Source organism: Oncorhynchus masou, chromosome 13, assembly GCF_036934945.1.
Source record: "Oncorhynchus masou masou isolate Uvic2021 chromosome 13, UVic_Omas_1.1, whole genome shotgun sequence".
NCBI lineage: Eukaryota > Metazoa > Chordata > Actinopteri > Salmoniformes > Salmonidae > Oncorhynchus > Oncorhynchus masou.
The window spans coordinates 78988894-79002057 of NC_088224.1; the positions used below are offsets into that span (position 1 = coordinate 78988894).

The window sequence follows — 13164 nt, forward strand, 5'->3', positions numbered from 1 at the left end:
GTATGTCCTGTTCTTTTCAACTGGATATACTGCTGCCAGTGCATGGCTTCACTCCGTGGGCTGTGACTCGGTGGGTTCGCCCCGGCCCGGTCCCCGGGCTGACCTGGCGGATCTCGTCCTTCGCATTCCTCAAGCGCACCCTATCATAAACATCCTCGACTAGACCGAGGGCAGGAAGTGCGCGAGGACAGGAATTTAAGTCTTTCAATGTGCATTAAAGCTGAGGGCCGGTTAATAGATGGTGCTGCCATGTTTGGTTTGTTATCTTATTGTAGGCCTTCAAACGGGCTTTGCGACACAGTCACACTCGCATTCATGCGCTCCATTTTGGTGTTGTCGTTATTTCTCTGTATTATTCTGGTGGTTGCCACTAAAAATTGGATAGTTTATTATTATTGTTGTTCATATTATTATGTTGACTACTATTTGTTTCAACTTACACAAAACTAGAACAACATCGGTGCTTTTACGAGGTGATATATCATTACTGCAATTAAAGCGTCGGCTTAGCCGCAACAGAACCCTGTCAGCTGTGGAGTTGTTTTACATTGTATCTTTTTATTACACTAAGCGTTTATTCGCTGATGATTGTTGGGGATCAAGCGAGAATTTGAGAAGGATTTGTAGAGGGTGTGTATTTATCTAAGAACAAAACATAGGCTTCCCTGTGTCTATCTCATGGCTCTCTCGTATTCTCTTTGTTGTACAGCAGTGTTAGGCCTTCATTGCCTTTGGTTTAATGCAAGTCTGCTGTTTTATATCCAGATCAATTCGTTCAATATAACAATTGGATTGTTATTTTGCTTAAACCTTTGGTATTATGCCAAGTTAATTCGTATTCATGTTACATCATTTAGTTTAATATTTGAACATATCTCTCACCAAATGACGAGTGCCATTTGGTATTGACAACTCCTGATGAAAAGTCAGTCGTTGAAGAAAAGTTAGGCCTGGTGTTTTAGACAGTATAGCCCAGCTTCAGACGTGTATCCAGGAGCTATACCCATACTATACCCATATTGACCTCTACAACTGTTCTCTTTCTGCAGCGTGGTATTGTGAACATTTCCATGCATCCAAAAATAACGCATGACCCCTTTGGTGCAATCTTGGTTCAATGAGACTGTTAATTTGCCAGTGCGCCTAAACCATGTTTTAGCGTAATGTACATGTTACAATAGATGGATTAATAGTATTGACCTTATTTTGTCAACCAACGACTTTTTCCTTCGTTCTATTTTATCAAATTTAAAACGTGATATAAAGATAACATGTGACAATCGAATTAACATTCCTCAGCGCGCTCTAAAGCCAAGCTATAGTTCAGGTTACACATTGGCCTCGCGCAAGCGGTGTTTACATATTCTTAACATGTTTATTTACAGCTTGTTGTGACGTGACGCGCGTGACTGTAGCAGCCCGGGCCAGATACCGCGCGCAGGTGAGCGAGGTGTGCCCGGGGAAAAGTCGACGATCTCCTGTAGTCGTTTGGAGTAAGACTCAAGCAAGCGTCCAGAGTTTCAGTCAACAAAAGGTATGTGTTATTTATTAAAATAATCTTGTGGTATTCAGAAAAATGTATTTGAAAATAGAAAACATATAAGTGGCATTAATGACTGATAAATACCTATAGGCCAACACGTGGTTCCAAAACAATGGAACCTATTTTGCCAAGATATTCCTTGTAAATCATGCAGGGCATAGACAAGTTCTGACCTAGGCAACAATAAATCTACATCTATTGTCACGGGAACGCTGAATAATTTGTAAATATTCCAGTTTAAACAAACAAAAAAATATTGAAACAGATCTGCAGTTTTAGCCTTGAGTTTGAGACTTTGTAGCCTTTTAAACATCGTTTTGTTTTCCTTCCCACGTTGTTCCAAAAAATTTTGGACGTTTTCTTTTCGTTTTATTTGACCTTCTGAGCCATATGAGTAGGCCTACTGGTAGTCTAATGACGTTATTACAGTAATTTATGTTATTGCACAATAGGCATTACTGCTACTGTTGTTATTAATGATTGTTTAATAACAATATGATAATAGCAAAACGATTGAATGATAACCTCTATGATTGTTGACCGTTCAGCAACTCTTCTTCTCTCTCTCTACTCGTGTTCCTTGTTCTAATCCTCATGGACTTGGGCGCATGGGAACATGAAGAGACCACAGACTTTCTCCGCAACAATAAAGACAAAACAACTCCCCAAATCACGAGGTATTACTAAACACACGCGCACTGTCATAACTGCCCAACAAAAGGCTCAAGTTTTGTGGTGTCTTCTTTGTTTTCATTCACTGAAAGACCGCATCACCGCATCTATGTCGCTTTGTTAAAGTAGCAAGTCAGTAAAGTATAGGCCTGTATTCACCTTGATTTTGAAAATAAAATTAAAACCATAAAACTTTTTCTTTGACTTTTCATGTGTGTTTGCTATCCAAAATATATATTTTTAATCTCGGTGAAAACGAATGTTTGGGCATTTTGGTCAATTATATCTCCAAACACATTTGACCTGACCATGTATATAGTACAACACTTCCAAAATATGCAGCACTCCGTCGATGTTTTATACCATATTTAGCATGATTTTGAAAGCATAATTATTTACAAACTACGTTCCTACACTTAGTAACTACATGTGGTGCCTTTTGACACGCTCATACACAAATATAGGTAGGCATATCCATGCATTACAAGCCTATGATAGGCTATGTATGATAATTCATTATTATTGTTATTTATATCATTGCTATGTGATATATTGACACACGTTTAAAAAGTAGCCACATAATTTATTTTGTCGGCGCTATCTGAACTAGACACAATTAAGCAGAGTAATGTATTTTCAGCATATGCTTTTCAATCCAAAAGCATAGGCTATGTGAAAAAGATAATCATGAACCTGAAAAAAATATTTATTTTAGCGCTGGAAAGGGCCCATTCTGTGTCTTGTAGTAATTGCGCGCTGAGAGACGGTTGGCTTTCACCGCTGTTCAGCTGTTCCTCCGCGAGGCGAGCTTCTCTACAGCGGCCGGCCGGGCCAAAGACTGTGGTCCGGTGGCGGGCGATGACACACATGCCAATGCTGTTCCACCTGCGTCAGCTCTCATTGCACGGAAATACCCTCTCCGAGAAAGCCGACGGGACCCACATGGGTGGCCAGGGAAGTGTATACCCCTTTCGTACACCTCCATCACAATGCCTGCTAATTAAGCGGCACTATCAATCCAGGTTTTCTGCGGCTGCTGCGGACAAGCGGTCAGTAGCTAATGAGGCTTCAGCCTACAGTCAGTCGGAATGCAATAACACGTTGAGGTAAATCTGAGTGTATAGGCCGAGGTTATTTACTTACGATAGCTGAAAATACTATTTATATTAGGTCTACCTTGTTTTATCATTGGACAATGTGGAAAATTGCAGTCAATACAACAACACAAAGATGATCAGTTATGAATACCCTATAGGATATTATTTTGTACAAACTATAAGTCAACATAAATACAGGACGTAACAGTTTGCTATTTTGTCGATGATAACTGTGTCCCATGCTACATTAACACGTGCAATGAATGGCATTGAAATTCACGAAATGAATTACAGTACCTTGAAATTCTCTTTCTCTTAATATTTTATTTTTGACACAAATGTTTCTCTAAACGGTTTTCCTATTCACGTGCAATGAGTGCTATCTTGTCTAAACCCCACTCTAACACATGTTATTTTTTAAACGTGTGTGAACAGGAAAATGTATTTGATCATGTGAAGTGGGTAGACGAGAGATTCCTCACCACGCAGCTGTAAACCAACAGAGGCGGAACTCGTCCAATGCGCACAAATCACAGGGCAGTACGTCGCACGACGCGCTGGAGTGCCGCCGCCACTAGTAGGCCTACCGTCTGCCTGTGGAAAAAAAAGCGAAAAGGGCTGGGCTTAGAGAGGAATCAAACCACAACCTGGGCTGCGCCTCCATCACAAACCAGTTTGGAAGAACGTTTGTTCTAGAGGAGAGTCTAGTGCCTAACAAGTCACCAACTGTGGCTCAAAACACGGATTTCTCTGCGCGCTCAACGTAAAGGAGGCAGCCTCAGAGTTTTGTTTTGTAAATCCATCTTAAGGTGCTACGGCTAATATACTTTTCTGCAAGTGTAGTTAATCGCGTTTGTTGTTCTGTATTTGTGCTGTATTTGTTTTGTTTTGGTGTGCGCAATGATGGCCACTTACCAAAACCCAGAGGATGACGCAATGGCCCTGATGGTCCACGACACCAACATGGCGAAGGATAAGGAGCGACCCAAAGAGGAACCCGTCCAGGAAAAAGTTTCGGAGAAAACGGACCCGTCTCAAAAACCACCGTATTCGTATGTGGCTCTCATTGCCATGGCCATCCGGGAGAGCACTGAGAAGCGCCTCACTTTGTCTGGTATTTACCAGTATATCATAACCAAATTCCCTTTCTACGAGAAAAACAAGAAAGGCTGGCAAAACAGTATCCGGCACAACTTGAGTCTGAATGAATGCTTCATCAAGGTTCCTCGCGAGGGAGGCGGCGAGAGAAAGGGGAATTACTGGACCCTTGACCCGGCGTGCGAGGACATGTTCGAGAAGGGAAACTACAGAAGGAGACGTAGAATGAAACGTCCCTTCAGACCTCCACCGACCCATTTCCAGCCCGGGAAATCCCTCTTCGGCGGTGATGGGTACGGCTACCTGTCCCCTCCAAAGTACCTGCAATCCAGCTTCATGAACAACTCGTGGTCGCTGGGCCAGCCGCCCACCCCGATGTCCTACACCTCCTGTCAGATGGCCAGTGGCAACGTGAGTCCCGTCAATGTGAAAGGACTGTCCGCTCCCTCCTCATACAACCCGTACTCCCGGGTGCAAAGCATGGGTCTCCCCAGCATGGTGAACTCTTATAATGGCATGAGCCATCACCACCACCCGCACGCTCACCATGCCCAGCAGCTGAGCCCCGCGACCGTTGCGCCGCCCCCGGTATCCTCCAGCAACGGAGCGGGCCTGCAGTTCGCCTGCTCCCGCCAGCCTGCCGAGCTCTCCATGATGCACTGTTCGTATTGGGATCACGAGAGCAAACACTCTGCGTTACACACGAGGATTGACATTTAGAGTTTACGAGAGGGCCACTTGTAAAATGGACTCTCGTGAGAGAAAGACAATAAGTCTATTCCTGTGTATTCAAACCAGAAAAAAAGTATTTTTGAAGAGACAATACTATGACGGGCTCTTTTGATCCAAATAATGTACTGAAAATTCATATGGAAAGATATACAAGTGGGGATGCTGAGAGGATTTTCAAAAACTGGAAATGGTGATATTAAGAGGTCTCGACTAGGCACGAGGTAAAGCAGAACTTTGGGGGGCCATTTCGTGCGCCCACTGTTGCCTTGGACTGAAGGCAACAGTGTGTTATAAACACTGTTGTATGTTATAAACATTTGTAAAATCAGACCAGTTCCCTATTCACGGGGATACATATTCAAAATACAATTAATTGAAAACAAAATACACAAAACCCTCCCCATGTCTTGGAATTCAAAACATTACCTGAATGAGTGATAATTTAATTAGAACTACGTATTTGAACCAGTATCGTGAACTGAGCCAACTCCAGCAAGATCAGGTGAAAATGTGATTATTTAGCCTGTCTTTATTTTTTTACATATTTTTTTTCCGTTTCACAGTACTTAATCGGAGTGCAGGTGGAAAGAGAGAGAGAGAGAGAGAGCACCGTCAGAAGGAGCAATACCAAAGATGTGTTTGTTACTTCTGGGGTCATTGACTTTGTAGGCTTCGTGACCTCTGATAGAGATGGTTTAGTTTCCGATAACATTCAGTCCAGTGGCAGATTTTTTTTTACCTTTCTTGTTTTTTATAAACGTAATTATTTTTGTCTCATTCATGTTGGGACCATGTTAAATTAGCACTTTTCCCTCTTTTTCTAGTTTTGTGAATGTCTTAATAAACTTTTTTTCAAAGTAAAACATTGGTCATTAATTAATCCTTATTTGTGCGAAAACGGTATTATATAAACGTATTAGGCTTGCAATGTAGTCTTAGATCTATATAGTCCACAGATGAAGTTAACTGGAATTCTGTCCGTGAATGTTCTTCACTTAGGCCTAAACCCGAGTGTGTATTTTTAGTCTTGAAAATGCTTAATGTTAAATTGCACTTATTTAAAAAACATTGACATGTACATTTGCGTAAAACATCTCAAAATATCTAGCAGATGCGTAATAAGGCCTAATCATTTTGTACAATATAGCTACATTTCAGGGAGTTGGTTGGATATTTCAGTTTTATACACTAAATATATATTATTCCTTTCGAAAGTAGTTTTGGGAAATGCCATTTCATTATAAACTATTAGAGCTGTTGAGCTATTAGACCTTAATGGAATGAAAACACAGCATAGCCTACTCTGGGGACTTGCATGCATTACAAAATTAAACATTGAACTTTTGGCTTATCTGAACAGTCTACATTCATTATTAGAGTTATTAAATACGTCTATGGCATCTCATTTGTCAGCAGAGTGCAATAATGGAAGAGAGAAAACCAAGAAAAAGCCGTGAGTGTTTAGGAATACGTTGTGAACTTCTTAGAGGGTTTTTTGGCAGGCGTTGCTCCGAGACCGAATGCTTAGGAGAAACAGATGCTGCAGAAGTTAAGGGTCGTCATCAAAGTCATTCTATTTAATCATTATCCCGATATGATGTAGGCTAACTAACCTACATTATGTGTTTAAGCTAATTGTGGCCTCAGCTCAATTAGCTTTTCTAAGGAGCATTAGGAGTTTTTCTCTGTGTGTTTACCAACTGCTCATGCATAATTGCGCATTGGCACTTGATTATTACTATTGTATTATTATTAGTATTATAAATTATTATTATTATTATTATTATTATGGCCTGTTATTATCATTCACAATAAGGTGAATTTGGTGAACCAAGGAGTTTAGCCATGGATTGCTTCGAAATCATTTTGCCATCCACCCAAAACGTTCGGTTACACTATGGAGCTGACCTTTAACCTTTACTGCATGATTCTTATCTAAAGATTGATGTGTCTGACGTGTCTTACACCTTACTTGGCCATCAGTTGGGTTGTCCAGATATTCGAAAAAATGTGCCTAATGCATTTTTGGCCAAATCATTTCAACTTGAATAGCCTAGACCTTTATGGGCCAACCTGTATGAAATCTAGCAATGAAATCAATATTTGTATTCATTTTAGCGAAGACAATTGCTTACATATGCGCTAAGAGAAGTGACGTGCGAGTTGGCTGAGTTGAGCATAAAGTAATAGGTGACACAATACTGTTTTCCTGCATATTTTGCTAAACGAACCATCAAAACTAAGATTAAACGTAGGCATATAGGCAATATGTCGTGTCATTAACGTTAAAAACCTACAGGCTACAAAACAATAGCATCCACCTATAGGTTTAAACGATGTTTCATGTTGATGCCTAAATTGCTATAGTCTATCAGAGAATGATGTTATAGCTTTACACACGTCTTTACACACGTCTTTCGGCTGAATTCGATGTACGCTGAATTCGATGTACGTGCACTTCCCAGTGAGGCCCAGTGATAAGAAAGATATGGTGACGAGTGAAACGCTTTCAATACACGTCTATTTTCAACCCCCTTCCACCTATTATCACTTTAACAACACTCAGGTTCACGCACACACACTATCGGGTGACTATTGTATGGTTTAAAACGTTTTACAATGACAATTATTTAGAAGGATTCGTCATTTCATAATTGGATTTGAATTGTATTGATTATTATGAATATAATTCATATCACTATTGCAGCGCTGAAACCAATTCCTTTTCAACAGTTCTGCCAATATTTTACGATAGGCTGCTGATAGCACATTAGCAGAACCTTTTGATTGATCCAAGGTTGTCTCATATGCTGGGTCATGCATTAGGCTCTTCTGAATGGGATGTCCACTTTCAGTGAGTTCGAACCTTATTTTAGACTGACAAGATCATTATGTGACTGTAGAAAGCAATCATGCAACAGTATATCATTCACCTTGATCCACCCTCGGCTCCAAAGCAACGTCCTCGGCACCTTCGCAGCGTCGTTCATGACATGTATATTATACATTAACTAAAAGTGAGAAATGGAGTTGTGGAGTCCTGCAGTGTTGTCAGGAGTTTAAATAGGAAATGTTTTTTTGTGGATTAATCCCAAAATAATTATTCTCGTTTACTAAACTAAATTGGCTAGTCACTTTGGCAATATGTGCATTATTCAGTTAAGTTCAAGAAAAAGCAATTGTATTTAATTCCTAGCATTTAAAAAACATGATTTTTATACATACAAGTTAACACAAGTTGCCATTCATATATTATAAGCCAATACTTGTTTACTTTATATGCTTGCATGGATGCAAAATGGCGGGCACAGAGGATATTGCGACCCTTTCCTTAATTCGCTATTCATTGTGCGGGCACGGTGAGCCACGCAAAGAGCACGGTGAGCCACGCAAAGAGCACCTGTCGTTTGTGTACTTGGAGAATATGATTACGATGAAAATGCAACGCATGACCTATTGACCTACAGTATATATTTTCCCGTTATAGTCTATGCCTTGAAGTCTATGCTATGTATATAAAGCCGTTTTATCCTATCATCAGGTGCATGTTTATTAATTAATAGGCCTGGTGCCACTGTTGCATTGTTTTACTTGCAGCTGAAGGGCCTTGGTTGAAATGAATGGTGTAATGCATTCGCCCATCTTTGTAATTACATGTGTATGTAGATAATTGTAGATACATTCAGCCCAACAGAAACCATAATGGTTAAAGGTTTGAGCTTTCTGTGTGGGCATATTCCATGACTTGAGACTCAGTTTGCATAAAATACTATATGGTATGAATGAGGCATGTTGTTTTAGCAGAAGCTAAATTCAACAAATCCTTCTCGGATATAAAGTCATAAAACAGGTAGCCTAACATGAGAGACAACTCAACTCATTGTACTCTTATTAATAATAGAACACCACATTAATTAGGCCTAAAAAATGTACCTATAAATAATTCATCCAACTTTAGAATGCTGTGCACTCTAATTCAAATTGTTATTTAACTTGGGGAATACAACTACCTCAGCAAATAAGAAAAATAACAAACAGTAGTTCAAAGACATTGGTTGAGCATTGATTCAAACTCCGCGAAGCCAACTGGCGCTTCATCTGGTAGATCTATTCTGCTATACATTGTGTGTCTCTCTGTTTAACGAGCTGGATTGCGCAGCGCGCGAGCGTCACCTTTCAGCGCTGCGCGGCCACTTGGACACTGCGCGCGCAGAGGTAGCGACAATGCAAGGTTTGAAGGTAGGCCTAGCTGTGTATATTTTATGCTTCCTCGCATTAATGTTTTGTAAACAACGAGGAGATAAGGACGTGTTTGAAAGGCCAGTGTATTCTAAACATGCTTCTTAAAATAATAAATAGGCTTACAACATTTCACGAAAAATAAGGCATGTTGTCAGCGAGCTGGTAACCATTTTCGGAGACTAGCCTACATTTAGCCGACGATGGATGTGTAGCCTATATCTTGCTTTGCCTATATTATGATAATGATAGCCTATATTAGCATATGATGACACTAATAATAATGATTATTATTATAATACCTATGTTCAATGCACCAGATGTTGTACTATTTGTTACAATTGTACAGACAACATTCATGCTGATGATATGAGCAGGTACAGGATTCTGAGTACATTTGAGCGTAGGTATAGAGGAGCGTTGCACATGTAACTGTAGAGTTGCGTTTTGTTTATTTGAATTCGTGGATTATATTATTTGACAAAGACATGACCAATGCATTTTCGGTGTACTTTTGATGTTGCAATATGTATTTCTCTTTTAGTTTACAGTGCCCTGAGAAAGTATTCACACCCCTTGACTTTTTCCACATTTTGTTGTGTTACAGCCTGAATCTAAAATAGATTAAATTTAGATGTTTTTGTCACTGGCCTAGCACAATACCCCATAATGTCAATTGGAATTGTATTTATAGAACATTTTACTAATTAATTAAACGTGAAAAGCTGAAATGTCTTGAGTCAATAAGTATTCAACCCCTTTGTTATGGGAAGCCTAACCCCATTCAGAAGTAACAATGTGCTTAACAAGTCACATAATAAGTTGTATGGACTCACTCTGTGTGCAATAATAGTGTTTAACATGATTTTTGAATGACTACCTCATCTCTGTACCCCACATATACAATTAACTTTCAGGTCCCTCAGTCCAGCAGTGAATTCCAAACACAGATTCAACCACAAAGATCATAGAGGTTTTCCAATGCCTGCAAAGAAGGGCACCTATTGACAGATGGCTAAAAACAAAGCAAAACATCCCTTTGAGCATGGTGAAGTAATTACACGTTGGATGATGTATCGATGCACCCAGTCACTACAAAGATACAGGCTTCCTTCCTATCTCAGTTGCTGGAGAGGAATAAACCACTCAGTGATTTCACCATGAGGCCAATGGTGACTTTAAAACAGTTATAGAGTTTAATGGCAGTGATAGGAGAAAACTGAGGAGGGATCAACAACATTGTTGTTACTCCACAATGCTAACCTAATTGACAGAGTGAAAATAAGGAAGCCTGTACAGAATAAAAATATTCCTAAACGTTTGCAACAAGACACTAAATTAATACTGCAAAAAAATGTGGCAAAGCAATTTACTTTCTGTCCTGAATAAAAAAGGGTTTGGGGAAAATTCAATACAACACATTACTGAGTACCACTCAGTACCACTCACTACCAATCATATTTGCAAGCATAGTGGTGGCTGCATCATGTTATGGGTATGCTTGTAATTGGTAATTTTTTCAAAATCAAAATCCTAGAGGAAACCTGGTTCAGTCTGCTTTCCACCAGATACTATGGAGATGAATTCACCTTTAAGCAGGACAATAACCTAAAACACAAGGCCAAATCTACACTGGAGTTTCGTATCAAGAAGACAGTGGCAGAGTTACAGTTTTGACATATCTGCTTGACAATACATGGCAAGACCTGAAAATTGTTATCTAGTAATAATCAACAACCAATTTGACAGAGCTTGAAGAAATGTGAAAATAATAATGTGCAATCCAGGTGTGGAAAGCTCTTAGTGACTTATCCGGAAAGACTCACAACTGTGATCGCTGCCAAAGGTGATTCTAAAATGTATTGACTCAGGGAGTTGAATACTTATCTAAATCATGATATATTCATATTTTACAAATGTTTGAATTTTTGTTCCTCTTTGTGATTACAGAGTATGTTGTGTAGATCGTTGACAAAAAAAAATGTCTATTAAATCCATTTGTAACCAACTTTGTAACACATCAACATTTGGAAAAGGTCAAGGGGTGTGAATACTTTCTGAAGGCACTGTATGCCTGTGCATAAAGCCAGACCCAATAGAATTGTTTGCACAGATATGACACACCAAGCAGATCACTCAAGATTGATTTCAAAATTGGACAACTGTCCATGTCCTGAAGTCGTCGGGAAATGCCTTCTAAACCGTCCACTAGGGGCATTAGTGAGCGCTATTATCATCAAGTAGGCTTGCGTTTCGCTAGGGAGTTGTTGACAAACCTTAACTCTTAATTTAACTATTGGGAATGGATGCCTAAACGTAATGTTTTGACGCTCCGGATCCAAAGGTTGCTGTTCAATCCCAGCGGTATTAATGATGCTGAGAATGAGGAGTCAGCCCAGGGTGTCAACAACTGTCCCATGACTCCGGATCTGAAAGTTATGTGTTTAATCCCAGTGGTAGACAGTCATTAATTTTGTATTTAATGTTTAACACAATCCCACATTTTAATCCTTAATTTAACAATTTGAAATGAATGTCTAAAAGTAATGTTTTAACCCTCCAGATCCGAAAGGTCATGTGTTCAATCCCAGTGGTAGACACTCACTTTTTTTTATTTTTTTATTAACCCTATACCAAACCTTAAGATTTAATTTAACCAGAAATGGAATGATGCTGAGCAGGAAGAGTCAATCCCCAATCCCCCCCCCACACACACACACACACACACACAAATCAAACATTTTCGGTGCATGGGGCGCATGCATGTGTTTGTTCAGTGTAGGTGCGGCAGGTGTGCATTTTAGCAGAAAGGTTGCCAGTTCAGCTAAACTGAGCTGAGCTAAGCGGGGCGCGCGGGAACAATGGTCCTGCATGCAGGATGTCCCCAGGGCTGCGGGAGATAAGACAAGCTCGAATCAGGAATTCCTCGCTCCTTCCGCGAAAATAGTTTAAAAAATATATATATATATATATATATATATTTATATATATATAGAGGGTCACCCCATATGAAAGTTGCAGAGTCGGTCATTGCCATAGAATGCGGAATTATAATACTAATATATAGTAATTTAATAGGATATTAATGGTCATTGCTATGACTGGAATATACAGTTGGCTATCTGACTGCACTCCTTGAATGCAATTAGCAGCCCAATTCAAAACCCTGTGCGTTCTAACATCCCTATTCAATCTGTCTTGGAAGCGCATTGATTTAATCATTTAGTAGAGATATTTAGGCCTACAATATGTTCTGAAAATGTCATACCTGAAACATGAGGTCACGGAGTAAGCAAACCTACATTAGGCACCATAGTAGCCTGTCGTTTCAATAATCATTATTTATAAACATTTGATCCATATTTCCAATAAAACATTTGCCAAGTACACCAACAATTATGTGGCACATGTAAAACGATCACAACAATGCTCACATCACTTCAGTTAAGAGGATTGATTTTTAATAGGCCTAACATAGTCCAAATGTGTCCACGTGTTCTACGATGCGTTTAATTGCGATGCAGTATATATTATTCATGTCAGTTTCTCATATACATTAATTCAAAACAGCTTAAAACAGGAGTTCACTGTATCTTACCGGGAGAGTCTTTCCCTTCATTATGGAGCGTTGCATCTAATAGAATTAGCGTACGTCCAAAAAATGTGTAAACCTATTAGGCTACGGTTTTTTGCACGCTATTACGCTAATTATGATATGATAATAACAAGAGATAAAAACTATTACACAACAAAAATAAATAATCATATTGGTCCAAATGGTAA

General features: G+C 39.5%; 2 protein-coding genes across 2 annotated transcripts in view; both read left to right on the plus strand.

The window, feature by feature from the left end:
- The first annotated feature begins 1447 nt into the window (after positions 1–1447).
- Positions 1448–13164, plus strand: part of LOC135553111 (phosphatidylinositol 4,5-bisphosphate 3-kinase catalytic subunit beta isoform-like) — a 105930-nt gene continuing 94213 nt past the window's right edge. The window contains exon 1 of the mRNA XM_064985218.1: positions 1448–1534. The gene's annotated coding sequence lies outside the window, so the exon portion shown is untranslated. The remainder of the gene's footprint in view (positions 1535–13164) is intronic.
- Positions 3882–6005, plus strand: LOC135553109 (forkhead box protein L2-like). Its single transcript, XM_064985214.1, has one exon. The coding sequence runs from the start codon at positions 4213–4215 to the stop codon at positions 5128–5130; it is 918 nt and encodes a 305-aa protein (XP_064841286.1). The 5' UTR covers positions 3882–4212; the 3' UTR covers positions 5131–6005.

Bases quoted from the DNA above. Each gene is read 5' to 3' on its own strand.
- LOC135553109 (XM_064985214.1), top strand. From the start codon at position 4,213: ATGATGGCCACTTACCAAAACCCAGAGGATGACGCAATGGCCCTGATG.